A 25,456-nucleotide genomic window follows, 5' to 3' on the forward strand; every position below is an offset into this window, starting at 1 on the left:
AATGAATGACTTATCGTGTAGAGATCTGTACTTGTTCGTCGAGAACGGACTTTACTTTTCAATTTTCTACTTAGTCCGAAGTAGCACTTGTTGACAAGAGATATTCTGCGGTGGATTTCGAGGCTGGCGTTGTTGTTGGTGTTTATACTGGTTCCAAGAAAGACGAAATTATCTACCACTTCAAAATTATGATTGTCAACAGTGACGTGGGTGCCTAGCCGCGAGTGCGACGACTGTTTGTTTGATGACAGGAAATATTTCGTCTTGCCCTCGTTAACCAAACCCATTGGCTTTGCTGACTTATCCATTCTTGAGAAAGCAAAACTAACGGCGAGGGTGTTGAGGCCAATGATATCAATATCATCGACGTAAGCCAGCAACTGTACACTCTTATAGAATAGGGTTCCTTCACTGTTAAGTTCTGCAACTAGAATTCTTGTCTCCAAAAGGAGGTTGAAGAAGTGCTGTCAAAAGCAGCTTCGAAATCGACGAAAAGGTTGTGAATAACGATTTTCTGTTCTGTACGTCTATCACAACATTATCGATGTGGCTGGTGGTTTTTCTATGCTGGAATCTAGTACTACAGATAGCCTCTACCCATTTGGGGATGTTTTTTCGTGGAGACTGAATTTACCGACTCTTGTGCCAAAGGTACCTTTCTTTCCCACCCTGGCTTTAAAGTTGTCAAGCACGATTTTGATATTGAGGCGGGAAGCTCTCATATGTGTGTTCCTAGCTCTCATAGAAGCCTTCTTTGGTCACATCGTCCTTCGCTTCCGTCGGGGCATGGGAGCAAATCAGCGATATGTTGATGAACTTCGATTTGATGCGAATTGTGGCTAAACGTTCATCCACCGGGGCGAATGACAGTACTCGACGGTTCTCCCACCTGGAATCCCACACCCTTATATGGCCACTGTAGTAAATGCCACAAGCACCTACTCGAATCAGTCCTTGTCCCGTCCATCGCATTTATTGGACGGCGGTGATGTCAGCCTTTACTCTAACAATTCACCTGGGCAGCGGTACATTCCCAATTAAGGGACCGGACATTCCAGGTGCATTCCATTCCGCTGTCTTAGGGACATGTTGGAGTCAATTGGTGGCTTCATGGACTTTTGGGCTTTCCAAAGATACACATTTCAATGTTTAATTCTTCCTCACGTTTAAGCGCTTTTTTTTAATTTACGTACAACTTACTTCAATTGAAGCTGAGTGCAAGGGGAGCGATTCATTGGCCATTCTCGTCTTGCACGCCTTTTTTCATTTACAAGCTTTTCTATTTCTCTTTTAGTGAGTTTTCTGGCGTCAAGTTTGGTTGCAAGTTGTTGGTGTTGCTAAGATATCTGCGTTAGTTATTATATCATTGAGTTCTCTTAAGCTTTCGTCAATATCTTTTCCTGTATTTATTCTGCACTCGAAATTAAAGTGTCCACTCACTTATTTTTTATATTTTAACCAGTTCGTTTTATAATATGTTAGACTCACTTTTGGATCAACGAATATGTGTTGTTCACATATATTTATTAGTACAGGAGAGTGGTCAGAAGATAAATCAATACTTGTATCAGCTGTTATGTGCGATTTATCTATATTTTTGATTACAGCAAAATCAATTAAATCTAGTATTTTGTTACGATCACTAGGCCAATATGTCGGCTTACAAGGAGATATTATTTCAAAGTTATTGCACCTATTTATAACAGTTTGATACAGCTGTTTTCCTTTCGGATTAATTAGTTGTGAGCTTCAATACATGTATTTTGCATTATAATCTCCACCTGCGAGATTTTTATGACCTAGCCTTACAGAAAACTATTTAAATTGGTTGTCTGTAATTTTAAGCAGAGGTGGGTGGTATATAGCCGTCAAGTTTAGGTCCCCGCAGCGATTTTTAAACTCTTGCAACCAGTTGCTATAGAGTATTTTAGTTTTGTTCACGTAACGGTTGTACGTATTACCTAAAACTAATCGAGATAGATATATCGTTATATATATATAAATGATCAAGGTGGCGAGAAAAGTTTAAATCCGGTTGACTGTCTGTCTGCCGTCCGTCCGTGCAAGCAATAACTTGAGTAAAAATTGAGATATCTTCATGAATCTTGGTAGATCGGCGTAATCGGACAACTGATACGCCCACAAATTGCCATTAGCCGAAAACCTATGAAATGCCATAACTATTAAGATATAAAACTGTAGTTTATCACAGGGGATCGCAGTAACAAGGGGCACCTGTGGATAAAAAGTTTTGAAACCCAGCACGAATGATAAAAGAGCTACTGCCTATAGTGTGAAAACAGATGAAACGGTATTGTTTAAAACTAATAAATGCGCGATAAATCAATAACTAAATTCGCCAGAAACGTAAAAATTTCCCGCCGGGATGGTATGACAAAGCTTTATAGGAGCTATGGTAAAAATTTTGGGATGGGTGTGGCACCGCCCACTTTTTGGTTAAATCCATCGTGACCCGACTGACCAAATTCGACAAAATTTGAACGTGGCATTCTTTTCATAATCCCATGTCACTCCGTGAAAATGATTGAAATCGGACAATAACCACGCCTATTTCCCATAAAGCACAATTTTAAAACCCACTTCATTCTTTAACTTTCCAGTACCCAAATGAAGAAGCAATTAATAATATATAATGGGATTAAACTTTGCACGAATAATGCCCTTAGTGCATGCCATCTTATGACAAAAAATTGTTAAAATCCAAAAAAGACTATTCAATCCCCTAGGTACCGAATATTTGATCGAAAATATGGGTCATTGTGTGAGATATATCATTGCAGTTCAGGGATAGCACTGCTCTGACAATGGTATGTCTGTATGTTAAAATGGCTTGAATTAGGTCAATACTTTCCTGAGCCCCCATATACCTATTATAAAGATTTTCGAACTTACAGGGGACTTTATGCTGGATATAGTCAGGGGTGTTGTGGAATCCAAGACAGAATTGCTTAGCTGTCAGAATTGCAAACCAATTCTGATTATCAATGGTGTTACAGAATCTGATTGGATTGTCGTCTTTTCGAACATACGCAAAACCAATATTCGAACCAGCTGTTTAATAATGTGACAAAACTTGCAAATGAATACATTTGGAGGCAATCCTATTAAAGTTTTTAATTAGTTCCGAATTAAAGAAAGATTTTAAGAGATAACATTTATAGATGAGAATTCGAAATATTGTTGAAGCTAGAAGGGAAATAGTGACTGAGCGATATATGAGCGTTTGGGCAGAAACCGAAAACTTTGACTCGGTTTTTCATTTTTACGATTTTTCTTAATTGGCGGGCAGGATTGAAAAAAAAAACTAAACAGATGGAATTGGGGCAAAGTTTATTATATTTGGCATTAAATTATCTTCTATTTAAACTACAACAATTAAGAAAATTTAAGTTTGAACATATGTTTAAGCAACATAAAGTAACATTTTTTTGGTCAAAAACCACTTTTTAAAAAAATTTAGAATTTTATTTGTTGGCATTTTCCTAGTTTAACTTGAACATAAGCTATTGACAAATATGAACCTCTTTAAATTTTTTGTTCCCGATAGAAATTGCGACCTACATACTTTTCGCCGTCCGACAAATGCACACGCGAGATGCATCGGGCAATTGCTTCCCTAAGGCAGAATATCAAAGAATTCGTATCCAAAAAATTTTCGGCTGATTTTTAAATATATAACTATTGTCAAGAATGTCCAAGTTGTTTATTTTAAATTATTATTATTCTCAAGAATGTCCAAATTGTTTATTTCCAGATTATTATTAAACGAATACAAATTTATTTAGAATTTATTATAGAACGAATCATAAAATATTCCAAAAGAAAATTAAATTTATTTCCCAGCGCCTGCTAGCATTACCCCGTTTGCTTGCTTGTTGACGAATGCCTCTCACTTGTTGAAACTGTCGGTGACAGCTCGGCCTCTCCTGACCTTTCGTCCTGCAAGGACGATGCGTCGTCTCCATCGTCGCCATCTAATTCAGGCATCTCGTCCATTTGTTTCTGCATAGCAGACATTTCACTTGCCGACATTGCCGTCGTTTCCGTGCTGTTTGAACTTTATTCGTCGACTTCCAAAAATTGAATAATATGCTGCTGACAATTCTGTCTACAATTTTTTTTTTAAATTCTCAAACGTTTGAACTTTATTCGTCGACTTCCAAAATTTGAAAAATATGGTGCTGACAATTCTGCCTACAGTTTTTTTCAAAATTCTCAAACGTTTGAACTTTATTCGTTGACTTCAAAATAAAAATATGCTGCTGACAATTCTGTCTACAGTTTTTTTTTTCAAAATTCTCAAACGTTGTTCTTCGATTACTCGTTTGTTTGCTTGTTGACGAATGCCTCTCACTTGTTAAAACTGTCGGTGACACTATAAACCCTAAAAATTTTGCTTTAAACAATTATTTCTTTCCCTCCCAAAAAAAAAACCACAAAAAGCCTCTAAAGCGGCTCCCCCCCTTAAATATAAATATCCGCATTTTTTCCAAAACTCAATAATTAAAACATTTCGTACTTTATTCTTATGTTTTCTTTTATAGAAATAAAAATAAATCAATTCGAAACAATAAAATAACTCGATTTCTTAACTTACATTTCAAATCTGTGTGCGACTATCTTCTTGTTTTGTTTCTGACAGCAAAACCGATAAAATTGGTTTCTGTGACACTCAAAACCGATACAAATTCTGTTTCGAATATCAAACCAATAATGTCTGAATTCATGACACCTACTGCTTTTTTTGATCAGTTTCAATTCTGATTCCGACAACTATCAGATTCCACAACACCCCTGAGTGGTATTGGGAAAAATAGATAAAATCTATTATATCATTACATACATAAATTTGCGAGGAAAGTTATATCGATCGCTAGCTAGTCGGAGCACCTATTGGAACTGGTGGAAATTCCAATCCGATTCCATATTTTTACAAAAAAATAATTTCTTATTTCTTATTATTCTTCTTTTGACAAATAACTGAAAATTCAAAACAATTCAAAACAAAAATCAGCTGTTACTTAAGCAGTACCTAAGCCTCCAATTTTCAGCACTTAAGCACAACTTAAGTTCATCACCATTAACTTGTTTCATCAATTGTTTTACCAATTTTAAAACAAAATTTAATGTTGGCTCTTTGTTCGAAGCTCATTCTCACTGGGCAATCGATAAAAAGATATCAGATTCTAACGCACTAGTCGACATATAGATGGCGCCACCAGGGGGCGCTAGATTCATAAAGTCCTGTTTACTTTGGAACGCTCCTTCTCGTTTGCGTACTTAACTTGATTTTACTCGCAAAATAAATTTATTCATATGTCGTACCAATATTTATTCATACGAATATAACAGAAATTAAGAACAAAATTGTAATGTATATTATGTGTAATTTGAAAAATTTCAATAAATGGATTTTTTTTATCGGTTGATATGGTTTGTTGAGTTGCCGCCATGTCCAGACAATTTTATGTACAGTAAATTATCATTTTTAAATAATAATAATAAACTTTTCACTTATTTTTTGCAGATACGGATATTTTGACCAATGGCGACCATAAGTTAAACATTAAATCAGATCACTCTAGATTGCAAAGTACATCATGTAATAATTCAGTTATTATAAATAATATAAATGGATCCAAATCTACATCATTGATTCAAAGGCCCTTGCAAAATGTAAGTGAGGAATGTGGTCAGATTGAGGTTAAAATAAGAGTAGTATATATATTATCACAAATGCTCTGAATAATATATGTGAAATATTTCAATATTTGTTAAAATTTCAGGTTTGTGAAATTTTCGAAATTAAGGTTGAGTTCGGTTGCAGTCAAAACCAGGTCACATAAATGATACGAAAAGCAAATCAATAATTTAGTCTTGGGATCCAAAATCCAATCTAAATATGCTAAGCTTATATTTGTTTGCTTAGTCGAAAATATTTAGTTTTATTACGGTACGAGTTTACTCGAAGTAGTCAGCTGGGTATAATATTAAGATGGTTGGCTGGTTGAAAAGGGCATTATAAAGCTCAATGTCTCTTAAGCTGGAACATTGAGAGCCGTGAAATATGTCGCATCTCATCCGGCTGAAGGCTGAGTATTCGCAAAGGTAATGTTACAGGATCTTATCATCATCAATGTTATTAAGCTCCCTTTTACCTAAAAGTAGGAGCTTTTTGGTCTGTTCACCATCAACACTACCTCAACTAATTCTACCGTATGCCGTATATTGCTTCTGTTCCAAGACCTGAGGTGTTTCTCTGGGTCCATCGCTTCAAGCAACCGTTGAGGGAGTTGAATATCCTGGGACAGCTTAGAGGGATAATGTTTTTAGTTGCCTCCGTGCGGATCAACTCGTCTGCTTTTAATTTTCTTCTATTCCTATATGACCGGGAACCCAGATGATGTTAACAAAGTTACCTCGTTGGGGTCTAGTTATAACCTGCTTACATAAACGCATATACGTAATGAGACTTAGTATTGGCGGTACGAATAGCCTTATCGCAAATTTCGGCCTTAAAAGATGAATTGTACACATTTAGTTTGAACCTACTTTCTGCATAAAGATTACTACCGAAGAAGCACCCTTCTGTTCCTAGTTCACTTTTAGATCAGTGAGTGAATATATAAATTTCGCTCTTGGAACTACCGATCACAAAACTATGGTCCCCTCCCTCAATTGGAGTTGAAAACGTTGTGTTTATTTTCTCAGTTGCCTTCCTTACTCGATCGCATTACCAATTTAACCGGTAATTTCCTCATATTTGTATAAGTATTGACTGGATGTCAAGGACAACCTCCAGAGCCTTAATTAACGTAGTTTTCATTGCGCCCGTAATCCCTAGTAAGCAAGCTCATTGCACCTGTTCCAAGGATTTAATGCGCTTTTTTGATAATGCTATTCACCGTACCACCGCAACATACATATGTTAGTATGGGGAAGATGACGCGTTAGCGGATGGAATCGTTAACCCTAGTTTGGTGCAAAAGTTGTTTTGAATGAGTTCCAGATTCGAAGAGTTTTGAAAGCTGTGCTCTCTATGTGTTCTCTCCAGCTTAGTTTCTTATCTAGGATGACTCATAAATCTTTGACAGAGCTCGAGAGTACAGTTCTTCTACTCTTCAAAGACGCCCAGTTGGCGGAGATCTCAAGGCTTTTTTCTATGAGCCGATTAAGGTTCTTTCCTGAACAGCCGACAATGAGGTCGTCCGTATAAGAAACAAACTTAAAGTTAACCCTATCAAGTACAAGGAAGAATTCATTCAGGCACTCCAAAACAAAGCGGATAGGATACCTCTTTGCGGGGTGCCACAGTTGATCTGATGAGCGATTTTTATACCTTCCCCAATGTATGTTTATTTTCTATGGATTAGCATGTGCCTTAATCAGGCCAACACGTTATGATTAATGTCAAAAGTAGTAATAGCAGATATCAGAGCAACCGTACTAACATTGTTGAATGCGCCTTCCACGTCAATTAATACCACTAGGGTGTGATGGTAATTTTGGCATCCTGTCATCTACTGGGTGTATACTAGGCCGGGTCGTTTTGTGGGAAGGCCAAAAAATCGCCCATTGCTTTATGAAAATCATATTCTAGGGATCAAAATAAGATACTTTGCCGAAGGAACCATACCTCTGAAACGAATTTTGATGTCCCCCAATTTGGGTCGAACTTTTGGGTAGAGGCGAATTTTGAAAAATCCCACTTTGACCCATTTAGAGTGCTCCAATCGAGTCCAAATGTATGACCGACCCCCACTAACTTTGGACGGCCGATCCACCCATGCCAGTGGCACACCCCCTGGAACTCCACTGGGGGGTTTCCCCATACAATCATTTCAAAAAATCACCATTTTTGGTGATTTACATGAAAAAATGAGCTAAATTGCTATGTTTTTTCTTTATTTTTATTTATTATTTATAATAATATCTATTTTTTCTCTTAAGAAATTTATTTAGTCAGAACATATGTAAATGAAAAAAATTAATTTAAGTCATGATCTTAAACTAACAATAGACAATTGTGCTTGCCCTTGAGATCGCAAATGATCCTAAACTAACAATAGACAAGAAACAATTATGTTTGCCTTTGAGATCGCAAATGATCCTAAACTAACAATAGACAAGAAACAATTATGTTTGCCCTGAAGATCGCAAATGATCTAAAACTAACAATAGACAATTGCGTTTGCTCTTGAAAACACTTATGCTTAAGATATGTGTACATACTGTCGGTATGTACAGTAGATTAGTGTTAAGATGTGTGTATGCACTCAGCATGTGGTGCATACATAAATTAGGATAAGGAATGCTATAAATAAAGGATCTCTGGGCAACCAGAGCTGAGTTCTATTTAACAACCGAAACCCTACGCGTCTTACTTTACAATTACCATTTCATTCTTATTACCTCAAAAAGTTTACAATGAATCCACCATTATCTACACCGCAAGATGAAGCAACTACATCAACAACTATCGAAAACCCAATGAGTCATATACCCAAGCATGATGTTACTGTTTTTGGTGTGTCTACTGATTTGACTGATCTTAATTTACCAACCCATCTGGATATCTTGAGATATTATTTTTACTTAAGCGAACGTGCTAAAACAGAACAAAAAAAGTTTTCCCATAAATCATTCACTATTCAAGTACAAGATAAGTTGATTGGAATTTGGGAAAAACTTGGTATGGAAATAATGCTGATGAAGTATGTAAAATCTCTGGAAACAATTTTTTTACATTGGAACATGTAAATGCGATTTAAAGTTTACTGTATACCCTAGACGGACACCGACAATTTATATACATATGTATATTCAACGTGGTGAAACAAAGCGTTTCGTAGTTGCGAACCTTTTAAAGCAGCCGACAAGGATGGTGCATTTCCCCGCAATCCTACAGAACTTAGATCTGTACCGTTGCTGCTTTAAAAGGTTCGCAATTACTAAACGCTTTGGTAACCATAATTATATATAATATTATATTTTTGTATCCTCCATGTTAAGTGCAGTGCACCCTTGACTGCCAACCATAAGTGCGGTCTGTATATGACTTTTCGGATTTTTTTTTTTAAGTTTTGCCGTACCACGTACGTTATCTTCTTGACCACAGAATAAACGCCAAAAGTGGCGTTTTGCCATTCTGAGTCTGTATTTCTTTTCACGATATGAGAAAAGCATTTGGACATTTGACAGATGATTGTAAAGTTTAGCCTTGTCAAAGGCCCTGCGAGAGTTCCGACATAGGTTCATTGGTTCCCCTTTCATTCAGGGCACCAATAATGAGACGTTTTACACTGCTAAACCTATGTTTAACACAAAACTTAAGGGATCAGGAACTGAGGGAGTAGTTATGGAGCGACTCAGTTAGGTCACATAAGTGCTCCTGTATGTTCTGGGCCTCTGTAGCTCAATATCTCCGCTATAAACTTTGAAATTACTGTATCTGTAGTTGGAAAAGATAATTTCTTGTCCGATAATAGGCTGCCACACTTCTATGCGCCTTTACCCCTATTTATAAAGGAGGTTACGTATATTTATAGTGAGGTGGAGTTAATGTTGTCAAACAGAATCATTCCCAGGCTGTATGATGCGAACTAGCATCTGTTCCAATAATAATTAAAATTTTTTCTGCGTACTCCGTGATCTTCCTCAGTTCTTCCGTGGAGTCGAAGGGCAGGTACAGTGCCACCAAAAGCAGAGAGTTCCTAGCCATCTTCACCACTCTGATATCTTGGGTTAACATATCCGCTATTTATAATTAAGGAGAAAAATTTGAAAATTCAATTAGTGTCAAAAGTGATGCATTTACCGATTGCATTAACTTATTACAACGACCGCAGTTTGTCTTAGAAGACGAATTGAAGAAATTACCCAAAGTTTTTCACCTAGTGTGGAATTTCGGAAAAACCGATTTCTCATATATAGATAGATAGATTATACGTTTCCAAATAACCTACTAAAATATTAAAACTTGCGTTGCCCTAAGAACCTAAAAACTTGGATAAAACTCAACTTAAAAAAACCGGCTATTTCGGAAATTTTTGATGATTGTTTTTGATTGTAGGTCCTTGTACGGATAATATCTTGTACAGGGTTTGTCCGGAAAGTAATAGGACTGAGTCGATTTAAAAAAAATATTGAACCAGTTGTTACAATTCTTTAAAAACTTTCAAAATGGGGTCCTTCTGTGTCGATGCAGCGCTGTCAGCGGGATTTCCAAGCATTTAAGTCATCACGGAAGACATTCTCCGAAATAGTCTTGAGAGTCGAGGTGCATACTGCTTGGATCCCCTCTGTCATCTCAAATTGCTTGGCTTTCATCGGCTTTTTCTGGCAACGAAACAAAAAAGTCTAGAGGAGCCACATCTGGGCTGTAGGGCGGCTGCGGTGGCATTGGGTCTAGGTTATGTAGCTGCTCACAAGAAATGCGGTGTAGGCTGGAGCGTTGTCGTAGTGGAACTTGCAATCGGCTGCGATGTCTTGTCGGACCCGATCGACCCTTCGTTTGAGTCTCTTGAGGACTTCCCCGTAAAACTTGTCGTTGACGGTTTGTCCCGAAGGGAAAAATTCATGATGCACGATGCCTTTGATGTCAAAAAGTCAATGAGCATATTTCATTCTCATTCTTCAGGTCTTCATCAGCGAACTCTTCCCGGCCCACCAAAAAGGCCTGGTGCCACTAAAACACACCACCGTTGCAGATTTACCGAGTTTCGCACAGAATTTAATCTCTGCTTTAACGAACGCTGCATTTTTGTCTTGCACCATGCATGTCTAACCGTCGCGGCGGAAGAAAATCAGTCCTATTACTTTCCGGACAAACCCTGTAGTTTAACGCCAATTTTTATTTCTATGTTTCAACACGAAGGCCGGAATCGTTGCAGCAATGAAATACATATTTCATAAAATTAAAACTTGAACAAGTAAGAATTGTAAAATTATTTTTTATCAGAAAATTGTTTTACAATTTTATAGTGCACTAAATTTCAACCTTCAATAACTTTAACAAAAAATAGAATTTTGGAGAAATATTTATATCAAGGGGTATGCGTCTCATCCCCTTCCTAATGAACTGCTAATTTGCAAAATCGGTGATTTTGTGAAATTTTCATGGACCACTTCACGTGGTTTGAGTCAGTACTCAATATAAGTCGTACTCTGACGGATAAATTCGGCATACGATTTGTCAGAAAAACGAAAATCAATATACGTAGTTTATGGCAGTTATAATTGCATCGACCCGATTTTATCTATCAACTATTATCATTCAACATACTAAAAAAAATGTCTCCTAGATTACATTAAGGTACCTCACATTTTTGAAGCAAAGTCAGCCGGATGTTCCAAAATCCTTGTAATATTTGCATACGGGCTAAGTTAGTTTACGCACAAAAATATACTGTTATGAGTAAAGCAAATAATGGCCGATTTATCCAACATAAAGTCACCTGGAAGTTTTTAATAGATAAAGATACTATTATCATTACATTGATATTTTCGGTGAAAAGTCAACTATACATACTTGGGTCCCCATATTCGGTACCTAGTGGCTTGAACATTTTTGGTTGAATTTGGACAATTTTGCTATAAAGTGGCATACTTTAAAATAATTTTTATCCCGTCATATCAGTTACTTCTTGATGTGTGTACTGGAAAGTAAGAGATTCGAGGGGAATTTAAAACTGTGTTATGTGGAAAATAGGCATGGTTGTAGTCCGCTTTCGCCCATTTTCCTACTGTGACAATGAAATATGAAAGGATTGCTACATACTAAACTGATTTCACCAAAAAGTGGGCGGTGCCACGCCTTTCACCTAATTTTCACACTGAATTCCATAAAGCCCTCTCAAGCCATCTCGAAGGTAAAATTTATTGTCCCTGGCCTAATTTGGTATTGACTTATTGCGCTTTTAGTAGTTTTGAACAGTTCCGATATGGGGAGTGATCGGGCTTATCTTCCGATTTCATCCATTTTCACTTAGTCGAGTTTTTATAATATTTGCGCCGAAGAAATTTGTTGTTGTAGCTTAGGTGGTTTAGGAAAAATGTACATTAAACTTATTAGAGGGCGGGGCCTTTTCTGTACACAAATGATGCAGTAATGAATATATCGGTATAAAAGTTTATAAAAATAAAATATGTCACCTCATTACTAGAAATTGTCAACTGCTTCAGCTTTCAGATAACGAATAAGTGGGCCCTAGTTCCGCAACGTTCGAATAGCAATTACATGCCTGAAGAACAACAAAGCGGTGGGAGCCGATGGATTACCGGCCGAGCAAACACGGAGGCGAATAACTGATAAGGATCATGCATCAGCTTCTTTGTAAAATATGGTCGGACGAAAGCATGCCCGACGCTTGGAATTTAAGTGTGCTCTGCCCAATCCATAAAAACGGAAACCCCACAATCTGCGCCAACTATCGTGGGATAAGCCTCCTCAACATCGCATATAAGGTTCTATAGAGCGTATTGTGTGAAAGATTAAAGCCCACCGTCAACAAACTGATTAGTGTTATCAGTGTGGCCTTAGACCTGGAAAATCAACAACCGACCAGATATTCACCATATGCCAAATCTTGGAAAAGAGCCGTGAAAAGAGAATCGACACACACCACCTCTTCGTCGATTTCAAAGCTGCTTTCGGCAGCATGAAAAGGAGCTGCCTTTATGCTGCGATGTCTGAATTTGGTATCCCCGCAAAACTAATACGGCTGTGTAAACTGACGTTGAGCAGCACCAAAAGCGCCGTCAGGATCGGGAAGGACGAAGGTTTTAGACAAGGAGACTCCCTGTAGAGCGACTTCTTCAATCTGCAGCTGGAGAAAATAGTTCGAGCTGCAGAACTTAATCGAGCAGGTACGGCTGGCGTATGCCGATGATATTGATATCATCGGTCTCAACACCTGCGCCGTTAGTTCTGCTTTTTCCACACTGTCATAACTTTGAAGTTTTTTTATCTTGGAACCAGCGTAAACACCACCAACAATGTCAGCCCGGAAATCCAACGCAGGAGAACTCTTGCCAACAGGTGCTACTTCGGACTGACTAGGCAATTGAAAAGTAAAGTCCTCTATCGACGAACAAAAGGCAAACTAAATAAGTCGCTCATAATTCCCGTCCTGCTATATGGTGCAGAGGCTTGGACGATGACAACAACTGATCCGCTGCAAGTTTTCGAGAGAAAAGTTCTGCGAAAGATTTATAGTCCTTTGCGCGTTGCCTGTTTACAGTTGTTTACATAAAACACCAAAAATTATTAAAATCACAAAAATTGTATCACCTCCGATACAAAACTAAAGTTCAAGCATGCGTAATAGTAAGACATTTCGCACTAAATGACGATAATTTCAATTTGTCTTGGGATGCTTTTAGACGATACTAATGAACTTGCCCAGAATTCAGTAAGAAACAATTGAAAAATTTATCAAACTGCAGTCCACTGTTATAAATTGTTTGGTAGTTCAATCGTTCAAATCTGAACAGGCATAAACTAAAAATTAAAGCTGACTTTTTTCAAAAGTTGTGATATATAATATAAGGTTGGAGCAGTGTAATCAAACATTACATTTATTATAAAAAGAAAGATTTATAGTTCTTTGCGCGTTGGCCACGGCGAATATAGCATTCGATGGAACGATGAGCTATATGACGACATTGATATACTTGAAGTTCAGCGAATTAAAAGACAGCGGCTACGCTGGCTAGGTCATGTATCCGCCGGAGGAAGCAGAGGAAAAGGAAGACCTCCACTCCGTTGGAAGGAAAAGGTGGAGAAAGACCTGGCTACGAGGCCACATAGCAAACGAGGTTTCAAACAATGCCACTTTCTATCGTGCAACTTCTTCAATCTACTACTGAAGAAAATAATTCGAGCTGCAGAACTTAATAGGGAAGGTACCATCTTCTATAAGAGTGTACAGCTGCCGGCGTAAGCCAAGGACATTTATAACATTGGCTTCAACATCCGCGCCGTTAGTTCTGCTTTCTCCAGACTGGATAAGACAGCGAAGCAAATAGAAAATAGGTCTGGTAGTGAACGAGAGCAAGACGTAATATCTCCTGTCGTCGACAGTTGTCGTACTTGCGTCTTGGCCCACATCACTGTTGACAGTCATAACTTCGCAGTCGTAAATAATTTCGTCTATCCTGCAACCAGCATTGGCAGTAAAACAATATTAGCCTCGAAATCCAAGGCAGAATAACTGTTACCAACAGGTTCTACTTCGGACTGCCTACTCAATTGAGAAGTAAAGCCCTCTCTCGAGAAACAGAGACTAAACTCTGCAAGTCACTCATCATCCCGTCCTGCTATATGTTGCAGAAGCATGGACGATGACAACATGGAAGATATATAGACCTTTGCGCATCGGTAACGGCAAATACCGCAGTCAATGGAACGACGAGACACATTAGGACATTGACATAGCTTAGCGAATTAAAAGACAGCGGAGACGCTTGTTGGAAAGATCAGGTGGAGAATGACCTAGGTTCACGTGAAATGTCCAATTAGCACCAAACAGCGAAAAGTAAGTGCGACTGGCGCTCTGTTGTAAACTCGGTTATAACCGCGTAATCGATATTTACAATAAAGAAGAAGAAGGTGTGACAATGAATAGCTCGTTTCGAAGCATGGAAAAATTAAGAAGTGAGCTGGCAAGGTTTTGGCACCTGTATTTTGAGTACAATTTTTCTTAATTATTTAGAAAAAAGAAGGACCTCAATAGTGACTATTACATAGCGTTATTGGCCCGTGTGAAGACCGAAATCGCCAAGAAACGGCCGCATTTGGAGAAAGCGAAGGTGATGTTTGACTAAGACAATGCACCTTGATAGCAAAATTTTATAAATTGTGCTTCGAGTTGCTGCAGAATTTGTAATATTCTTCGGATGTGGACTCCAGCAAATATTTTCTGTTTTCAGATGTCAAAAGAATGCTCGTTGGGAAAAAAATTTTGTCAAATAAAGAGGTTATAGCCCAAACTGAGCAAAGCAAAAGATGAATCGTACTACGAGTACAAACAGAAAAGAAGGGCTAAATGCGTCTAAAGTCAAAGCGATGTCATCAGCGATGTGAGCTGTAGGAATTTAAAGATGGAAAATTTTTACATTTCTTGGTCCAGTTCTTATTGTTAATATTAAGGTCTAAAATTTTTAGGGAATTTTTTTTAGGATATTTCCAAGGAAATTTCGTGACGGGATTGAAAAAAAATGAATAGTTCAAAAAAAAAAACACCCTAATGTATTTACTATATACACTGATCAACATATTTGGTATAAAGCTTGTTAGAAAAACGAAAATCGTTATGTGTAGTATATGGGAACTGGGGTAGTATCGACCCCATTTTATCTCTTAATTAACTATTATAATGCCACATACCAAAAAATATGTTCCCTGGGTACCTCACATACAATCACAGGGGGCTGGGTCAAGTTTTTATCTCTTTATGAGTAAAACACCTTCTGTAATTTTCATTAAGATAACTCAAACAATATACTCAGTATAAATTCACCCGGTACTTCGAAATGTTAATAATAGGCATATGGGGGAAGTATTCAGACGATTCAACCCATTTTTTACACACAGATATAATATTGTCAAGAAAGGATTCTGTCTGAATTTCAATTGTTTATCCCATTCCTTGCCTGATATTTTCGGCCAAAAATCAACTGTAGAACTGGGGTCCACATATGCGGTACCTTTACGGCTGGAACATTTTTGGTTAGATTTTGGCAATTTCTGGTTTTATGATTTCATACTCTAATCATTTATGCAAAGTTTAATTCTGTTATATTAATACTTCTTGATTTGTCTACTGGAAAGTGAAAAAATCAAATAGAATTTAAAATTTTGTTTTATAGGAAATAGGCGTCCGATTTCGCTCAGATTTCGACTTTTCTCGTCATCATTTAAATATATGTAGTACATATGTATGTTTGTACATATAACAATATACCTATCTCGATTAGTCTTAGGTGATAAGTACAATCGTTAGGTGAACAAAACTATTTTTGAATATCTCTCCAAGCAGCATATGACGCAATAATGAAAACTGAGGACTCAGATCCTCCAGAATACGTTAAAACGTCGGCTTATGCAAAATAAGAAAGCTACTTTGACCAGCATAAAGCTATGATTTTCGATCACCTAAAACTATTACATTTAATTGCATCTACTACACATACGAGAGTAGAGCAGCCGCAAATACGAAACAAACAAACAAGAGACAGTTTCAGGTATCCACCGCAAGATGCAGGCGTGTGACACAAAAACCTGGACCTGTTTACAGTTGTTTACATAAAACACCAAAAATTATTAAAATCATAAAAATTGTATCACCTCCGATACAAAACTAAAGTTCAAGCATGCGTAATAGTAAGACATTTCGCACTAAATGACGATAATTTCAATTTGTCTTGGGATGCTTTTAGACGATACTAATGAACTTGCCCAGAATTCAGTAAGAAACAATTGAAAAATTTATCAAACTGCAGTCCACTGTTATAAATTGTTTGGTAGTTCTAGCGACAAAAAGCATTCTCACAGACAATTGAGATCAGAATCTGGTAAATATATATGCACCATAGCTCTCAGAAATATCGTTACTTTTGTGGGAGAAATCCTTCTCATCACAAACGAAAACCTCCGCGTGGCAACAAGTGATATATTTTCTAACTACCCAATACGAAATCGCAGAAAATGTTTTTTGAAAACCAATCGTTAAAATCTGAACAGGCATAAACTAAAAATTAAAGCTGACTTTTTTCAAAAATTGTGATATATAATATAAGGTTGGAGCAGTGTAATCAAACATTACATTTATTATAAGTGGAAAACGGTCTTTGAATTGTATTAAAGTATATTATATAAGTATTGAACGAGTTAAACGGTATAATGTCAACCGGATTTTCAAAATGCATATATGCGGGATTTGAACTAGATTTCTTGAAGATGATATGATTTTTAAGTGTCTCACTGAAGAACTGAAGCCAGTGAACCACCGTAAACATCACGATTTTACCGATTTTTCCTTGGAACAACTTAAAAACAATAACGGTTTTTTTACGAAAGTCATATTCTCATATTCTTCGATGAGACTCATTTCCATCTGAGTAGTGGTAAATAAACAAAAGTGTCGGTTCTCGTTCGAAGAAAATCCTCAAGTTATTCAAGAACAGCCATTTTATTTATCCAAATTGACAGTTTGGTGGGAGTTTTGGTGTAATAGAATCATGGAAATGTACTTCTTTCGAAAAAAGCTGGTGTCACCGTTACAGTAAATGTAGAGCGTTATAGATCGATGATAAACAATTTTTTATGGCCGCAATTGGAAGAAGTTGATCTTGACAACATATGGTTCCAACAAGATGGTGTAGAATTATAGCTAGAAATTTTGGAGATTCGATTATTTCAAGAAATCGTGATATTGAATGACTTCCAAGAAGTTGTGATAGAGAACACCATTGGAATACTTTTTGTGGGGTTATTCGAAGTCATTGTTCTTTAGCAAACGAAGTCCTGGAGGCCAATTAAATGATGTTATATTGTAAACGTAATTGTGTCGGTGGGACTTCACATTAGAAAAATAAACTTTTCTTTTTTTTTGTTCAAAGAAATCATATTACTCTTATTGGAAAACCCTGTACATTTATTAAATATGGGTTAAACCACGTCAACTGATCCAGGGAAATTCCACATATTACATACCATACCCCGTGATATAAATATTTTGTCGAAATTCGTTTTTTTTTTTTGTTAAAGTTATTGAAGGTTGAAACTTAGAGCACGATTAAAATTAGTTTTTAGTAATCTGCTGGAGATAAATCGATGAAATATTGTGAAGTCAAAGAAAATTGTTCGGGATACTTTGTACTTATCATCTGGGCTGTAGGGCGGCTGCGGAAGCTTTGGGTCTTGGTTAGATAGCTGTTCACAAGAAAGACGGTGTGAGCCGGGCGTTATCGTGGTGCAACTCCAAATCGGCTGCGATATCTTGTCGAACCCGATTGACTCTTCGTTTGCGTCTCTTGAGGACTTCCACGTAAAACTTGGCGTTGATGGCTTGTCCAGGAGAACAAAATCATGGTGGGCGATGCCTTTGTTGTCAAAAAAGTCAATGAGTATCGTTTTCATTTTGGATTTGCTCATTTATCAGCGACCTCTTCCCGGCACTCCAAAAAGTCCTGGTACCACCAAAACACACCACTTCATGCTAAAGCAACATCAGAGTAAGCATGTTTGGTCATATCAAATGTCTCCGCCGCAAATTTAAATAGAATTTAATCGCGAACTTCTTTCGGCTTGCACCACTCACAGAAACACGTCGAGTGAAAAAGTTAGTCCTGACTCTCCAGGTGCTCGGAGACAATTGACCCGCCCGCTCGTACGTTAGCTAGGAACGCTCTCTACCGAATCCAGTGGGTGCGCGCACGCTCGTAATTACAGTCGCGGTAATTTCGCTTTGTAGTGCTTGTAGGCATAGAATTGTGGCATTTTTAACAATAAACCATTTTTTTACAAAATTGTTTCGATCACAAGATTTGAGCTTATACTCCCCTGAAAATAGTCGCATGACGATTGTTTGTACTGTTCGGATATGAACGTTCAGTTTTTGAAAAATTTCTATTGAATTTATTTTTGCTACTAGCTTGGGGTCGGTGAAAAATTTAGTTACTTTTTTGCCTACCTTTTCTGGGATTTCATAATTGGTAATTAGATGAAATGATAGATCTTCACTTGTTGATACGTGGGGAATTTTTTTCTTGATGAGAACGATTGCTTGCATATATTATGTATTTACCAGAATAAGGTACTCGCTGTCTGTCTATGGAACGTGTTGTGTCGATAAACTGGCAAGCAATTGGAAATAGTGAATTGAAGTTTGATACATTTTTCCCTTGCTTTCCTTTGAATTTTTAATAAGTTCATTAATATCGTTATTCGCGTATCGTTCAATGTTATTTAATTATTTTATATTTAAAAGCTTCCCAAGCTAAATATAAATTCTCGTAATTTAGTGCGAATTGTTTGACTTGACTTTGACTTGCACTTGTTTTGTGTCGGAGGTGATACAAATTACAACTTGAGGTGGATGCCTGAATATCGCTTCAGAGTTGGCTTGAATGGGTGAAGATGAACATGTAGTGTTATAGTATTAAAGTATTTGACCAAAAATCACATTTTAACCATTAACCACTCCCCGTATTCATTTGATATGGTACCGTGCGACTTTTTCCTTTTCGGAAAAATACATTTCTCCATGAAAGGAAAACGTTATGTAGACGTAGAGGCCATTCAAAAGGCTTGCACCGGCATACTGGCGGCCATACCAGCCAACGAACTGAAACACTCGTTCGACATGCTTTTGGACCCTGCTGTATTGAAGCAGAATAAAATTGAATAATATAAATTGATTTTGCCAAAAAAACCATTTGTTCTGTTTTTTTTAAGTCCTGTTTACTTTGGAACACAGCTTGTATTGCCATAAAATGGAAAGTAAGACACTTAAAAAAAGGTTGACGAATATACATACATATATTCTACAATGTTTTACTGATATAGTAAGCAAAATAAAGTTCTTGGAAGGACACTTTTACAAAGTCAAGAATTCCAGCTACCTTCCAGGAATTTTTCTCACAACTTATTTCATGCTCCCACTTGTCTATGTTATGGAGAAATCCCGTTGTTGGGTTACGGTATTAGGCATTTCTAAATCTTAGTACTGGAATTCAGTAATAGTTTGAAGAAAGTTTTAATGTGTATACCAGTGTACCAATTTGAGTAAACTGGGCTCCCGTACAACGATTGAGCATAAGCCATTTCAAAAATGGAAAATCACAGCGAAAAATTGCTGAGATAATAAATTTAAGTAGTGCGGCAGTGCAAAATATAATTGAGCGTTTCGGTCATGAATTTTTTTAAAATAAAGACCGAAACGCACCAAATAAATTTTCAATGAACGTGACGAGCGTCTGACTGTGCGTAAAATTAATGAAACACCGAGGCTGTCAGTTCCAAAGTTAATTACAGAGATTCAGGTGGAGCTAGGGAAATCATTTTGAGTTGAAACTATGCGTCGGGTATTAAGTGCGCATGACTTCAATGGCCGAGTAGCCTGAAAGAAGCCATTCATTAGCATTAGTCTTGATAACCGTAATTTTTTCGGGATGTTCGTTCACATGAATAAATAATTTCATTGATATCACAAACAGTTTTTGTTTTATTAAAAAACAAAACTTTTGTATCGCTCTTATAGAAAAACCCGCTCTTATAGTTGAGGCCCCTGACTCCGAATTTCGGTAGTAAATTTTAATAATTTCGACTCGTTCTTGGATTCATGGATCTTGGATCTTTCCATGATGAAATGGCAAGCCTTGCTGAAGAGAAATGTCGAAGAGCGTGGAAAAATATGGCTTGGTTTGCTGTCCCTATTGATTTTCTCTTGTAGCGTAACTATTGAAAACCCCGTTATTAATAATATAGACTATTTTTAATATACAGACATACCATTGTCAGAGAAGTACTGTCCCTGAATTTCAATTACAATGCCGCTCAACTGAATAGGTTCATGATCTCAGAGGTAGGAATTGATCTCTAATTCCTAAACCAATTTTCCGATTTACATAATTTTTTTTTTTCTTTAATTCTTAAATCATATTGAAATAAAATGGTGAAGAAGGTTTTTCAAAAACATATTATTTATTTCTTATTTATTTTTTCTTCTGAAAGGTTAACAAAATCAATGATTTTTTTTCCTTCATCTGAATAGGTTCAACATAAAAATATTAAAATAATATAAGTAACTTAAGATAATTTCCATATTTTTGGCACTTAGCTTATGCTTAAGTACATTTCTAAAGTAATTTTAAATAAATTTAATAATGAGTGAATCCGCCGTTTATCGATATAACTTCATATAAACGATCGGGAAGCCAGCTATACAAATTTTGCAGTATTTGCAGCGAAATTATTGTCCAGGCCGTTTTAATTGCCGCAACTAAAGTTGTTTTGCAATCAAACTTCCTACTTCCTTCATATACCTTGCGCGATAGCCACCCCCATACGTTTTCCATTATATTAAGGTCAGGTGAATATAGGGGCCATCCGAGCAAGTCCACATTTTGAGCCTTAATCCACTCTTTTACCACCTTAGCTGTATGAATAGGAGCGTTATCGTGCTGGTAAGTCCATTTGATAATGTGAAAAATATTTAAATAAGGAGGAAACGCAGTCTGTATTATGGATTTGTAGGCTTCCGCGTTCATTTTGGAAGTAACAAATTGATGGTCGCAAGTGCCAAAAACTGATACCGACCCCCACACCATTATGCCTCCCTCACAGCTATGGCGACGGCTCAGGAAATGCTCTTCCTTTCGATGATCGTGATAATAATGGTTGTATGCATCAGAGCAGTCAAAAGTAAATTTTTTTTTCGTCGGAAAAAACCACCTTCTGCCATTCGCTCCTCCAGCTCATGTGCTTTCCCGAGTTAGCGACGCTGAAGATAGCCTAAGTAAATTTCACACTTAACCTAAACTTCGTCTTCTTCTTCTTAATTGGCGTAGACACCGCTTACGCGATTATAGCCGAGTTAACAACCGCGCGCCAGTCGTTTCTTCTTTTCGTTACGTGGCGCCAATTGGATATTCCAATCGAAGCCAGGTCCTTCTCCACTTGGTCCTTCCAACGGAGTGGAGGTCTTCCTCTTCCTCTGCTTCCCCCGGCGGGTACTGCGTCGAATACTTTCAGAGCTGGAGTGTTTTCGTCCATCCGGACAACATGACCTAGCCAGCGTATATCTCGTACAGCTCATCGTTCCATCGAATGCGCTATTCGCCGTGGCCTACGCGCAAAGGACCATAAATCTTTCGCAGAACTTTTCTCTCGAAAACTCGTAACGTCGACTCATCCGTTGTTGACATCGTCCAAACCTCTGCACCATATAGCAGGACGGGAATTATGAGTGACTTATAGAATTTGGTTTTTGTTTGTCGCGAAAGGACTTTGAAAGAGTTATTCTGCGTTGGATTTCTAGGCTGACATTGTTGGTGGTGTTTACGCTGGTTCCAAGATAAACGAAATTATCTACAACTTCAAAGTTATGACTGTCAATAGTGACGTGAGTGCCAAGTCGAGAGTGCGACGACTGTTTGTTTGATGACAGGAGATATCTCGCCTTGCCCAGCCTGGAGAAAGGAGAACTAACGGCGCGGGTGTTGAGGCCGATGATATCAATATCATCGGTATACGCCAGGAGTTGTACACTCTTATAGAATATGGTACCTTCTCTTTTTAGTTCTGCAGCTCGAAATATTTTCTCCAGAAGCAGGTTGAAAAAGTCGCACGATAGGGAATCGCCTTGTCTGAAACCTCGTTTGGTATCGAACGGCTCGGAGAGGTCCTTCCCGATTCTGACGTGGCTGTTGTTGTTGCTCAACGTCAGCTAACACAGCCGTATTAGTTTTGCGGTGATACCAAATTCAGACATCGCGGCGTAAGGGCAGCTCCTTTTCGTGCTGTCGAAAGCAGCTTTGAAATCGACGAAGAGATGGTGTGTGTCGATTCTCCTTTCACAGGTCTTTTCCAAGATTTGCGCATGGTGAATATCTGGTCGGTTGTTGATTTTCTAGGTCTAAAGCCACACTAATAAGGTCCAATCAGTTTGTTGACGGTGGGCTTTAATCTTTCACACAATACGCTCGACAGAACCTTATATGCGATGTTGAAGAGGCTTATCCCGGTTGGCGCAGTTGGCGCAGATTGTAGGATCTCTTTTTTTATGGATTGGGCGTAGCACACTTAAATTCCAATCGTAGGGTATGCTTTCGTCCGAATAATTTTACGAAGAAGCTGATGCATACTCCTTATGAGTTCTTCGCCGCCGTGTTTGAATAGCTCGGCCGGCAATCCGTCGGCCCCTGTCGCTTTGTTGTTCTTCAGGCGGGTAATTGCTATTCGAACTTCTTCATGGTCGGGTAGTAGAACGTCTGCTCCATCGTCATTGGTTGGGGAATCGGGTTCACTGCCATTCAGCAGGCTGGAGAAGTGTTCCCTCCATAATCTACGTATGCTCTTGGCATCGGTGACTAGATCACCTTTGGAGGTTCTACAAAAGTATGCTCCGGTCTTGAAACCTTTTGTAAGCCGCCGCATTTTTTCGTAGAATTTTCGAGCATTACACCTGTCGGCCAGCTTATCAAGCTCTTCGTACTCACGCATTCCGGCCTCTTTCTTCTTCTGCCGTCCCACAGTTCCCTTATACCGAGTTGTTGACGAGTGCTCTCAGATAGCAGGAGTGCAAGCCGAGTAGAAAATCGTTCGGCTGTCTGTTGTGACTGCAGCTTCTCGACGTCGAACCTTCCTTGTGTTTGTTGGCGTGCGTTTTTTTCTGCACAGAGGCGGGTGCGAATCTTGGCTGCAACAAGATAGTGGACCGAGTCGATGTTAGGACCTCGGAGCGCACGCACATCTAAAACACTGGAGACGTGTCTTCCGCCTATCACAACATGATCGATCTGGTTGGTAATTTTTCGATCCGGAGACAGCCAGTTAGCTTGATGAATCCTTTTATGCTGAAATCTAGTACTACAGATAACCATATTTCAGGCCCTGGCGAAGTCGATCAGCCTCAACCCATTTAGGGATGTTTCGTCGTGGAGGCTGAAGTTATCGACCGTAGTTCCAAAGATACCTTCTTTGCCCACTTTTGACGTCGTGGCGGGGGCAGCCCTCATAAGTGCGCTCCAAGCACTCAGAAAAGGCGTCTTTGGTCACATCGTCCTTCTCTTCCGTCGGGGCGTGGGCGCAAATCAGCGATATGTTGATGAACTTCGATTTGATGCGAATTGTGGCTAAACGTTCATCCACCGAGGCGAATGACAGTACTCTACGGTTCTCCCACCTGGAATCCCACACCCTTATATAGCCACTGTAGTAAATGCCACAAGGACCTACTCGTCTCTGTCCTTGTCCTATCCATCGCATTTCTTGGACGGCGGTGATGTCAGCCTTTATTTTCACGAGGACATCAACCAGCTGGTCAGCGGCACCTTCCCAATTAAGGGACCGGACATTCCAGGTGCATGCCCTCAATTCGTATCCGTAAAATTTATGACACTTTATAGGTTTTTGGTTTTCGCCATTTTGTGGGCGTAGCAGTGGGACGATTTTGCCCATCTTCGAACTTAACCTTCTTATAGAGCCAAGAAATGCATGTACCAAGTTTCGTAATGATATCTCAATTTTCACTCAAGTTACAGCTTGCACGGACGGACGGACAGACGGACGGACGGACAGACAGACATCCGAATTTCAACTCTACTCGTCACCCTGATCACTTTGGTATATATAACCCTATATCTGACTCTTTTAGTTTTAGGACAAACAACCGTTATGTGAACAAAACTTTAATACTCTCCTTAGCAACTTTGTTGCGAGAGTATAAAAAGCCAACACGAATATAAGTGTACTGCCGAAATAAATATAATCTCTTTTACTCGCGACTAACAACAGTTTGTTAACTGGGGGCGAAACCGTTCTTTTCGTTTGAACTGAACCTGCCATATCCTGACATAAAGGGATAAAACTAAAATCCACGTTCCTGAAGAAGGATAAAAATAAGTTCCTGAAAAATTGAAAGCAGCACCGATAAACATCGGAATCACGCTGAAATCTCATAAAAAGAGACAAAAACTGTTCAATTTGCGTCGTCCCTTATTGAACGCCAACTTCGAGATGTCTGCACAGGAGATTGCAAATCTTAGGACTCAAATTGCTGCTTTAACTCCATCTCTAACTGAGAACCAACAAAGAGTGGCTACCCTGGAGAACAGTCTGCCATCAATTGTGGCAATTACGGATCAGCACGAGGACTGCAAACCAAATATAATCAACGAAATGCAGACTAACCTGGGCCCACGTTAACGAGCTAAATTTATGAATTTTTTTGTTTTCGGATCGTTGTACTCGCTATCGAATAGGCACTTTCAAAATTTGAAATTTTCTCATTTGATAACGAGTTCTCGTTTGTATTAAAGCATTGAAATTTCATTCGTTAGCTATTTGAGAAACGTTATAGCACAAATTAAATAAAAAAATTTGAATATATCACCTAAAAATAATCCGAGGGGCAAAATGTAAGTTATTTTTCATTTATTTAGTTTATTTAACATGTAATAAAATTATAACAAATAATTTAAGGACCAATGTAAAGAAAATAAATATGCGTCAAAAAAATTTGATGAGTGACTTTATGCTACAGCATCAGGACTTGGCAAAAAATATTTTGCCTAATTGTGGGGAAGGCAAAGTTGCAGCAAATAAGCTATGGGAGGCATTGACTTTAAAACTGAACGCTACCGGGCTACCGATGAAAGATGCTAAATCTTGGCGAAAAGTAAGATAAATAAAATAATAGATGATTAAAAT

The 25,456-nt window shown here is 38.2% G+C and overlaps 1 protein-coding gene across 18 annotated transcripts in view; it reads left to right on the top strand.

Annotated features, from left to right (window-relative positions):
- Positions 1-25,456, top strand: part of LOC120780291 (FERM domain-containing protein 8) — a 285,052-nt gene that overhangs the window by 69,106 nt on the left and 190,490 nt on the right. For all 18 annotated transcript variants that reach the window (XM_040112573.1, XM_040112557.1, XM_040112574.1 and 15 more), the window contains one exon: positions 5,549-5,697. In XM_040112573.1, coding sequence (XP_039968507.1) covers positions 5,549-5,697 — 149 coding nt within the window. The remainder of the gene's footprint in view (positions 1-5,548; positions 5,698-25,456) is intronic.

The sequence above is a fragment of the Bactrocera tryoni genome, unplaced genomic scaffold (genome assembly GCF_016617805.1).
Source record: "Bactrocera tryoni isolate S06 unplaced genomic scaffold, CSIRO_BtryS06_freeze2 scaffold_25, whole genome shotgun sequence".
NCBI lineage: Eukaryota > Metazoa > Arthropoda > Insecta > Diptera > Tephritidae > Bactrocera > Bactrocera tryoni.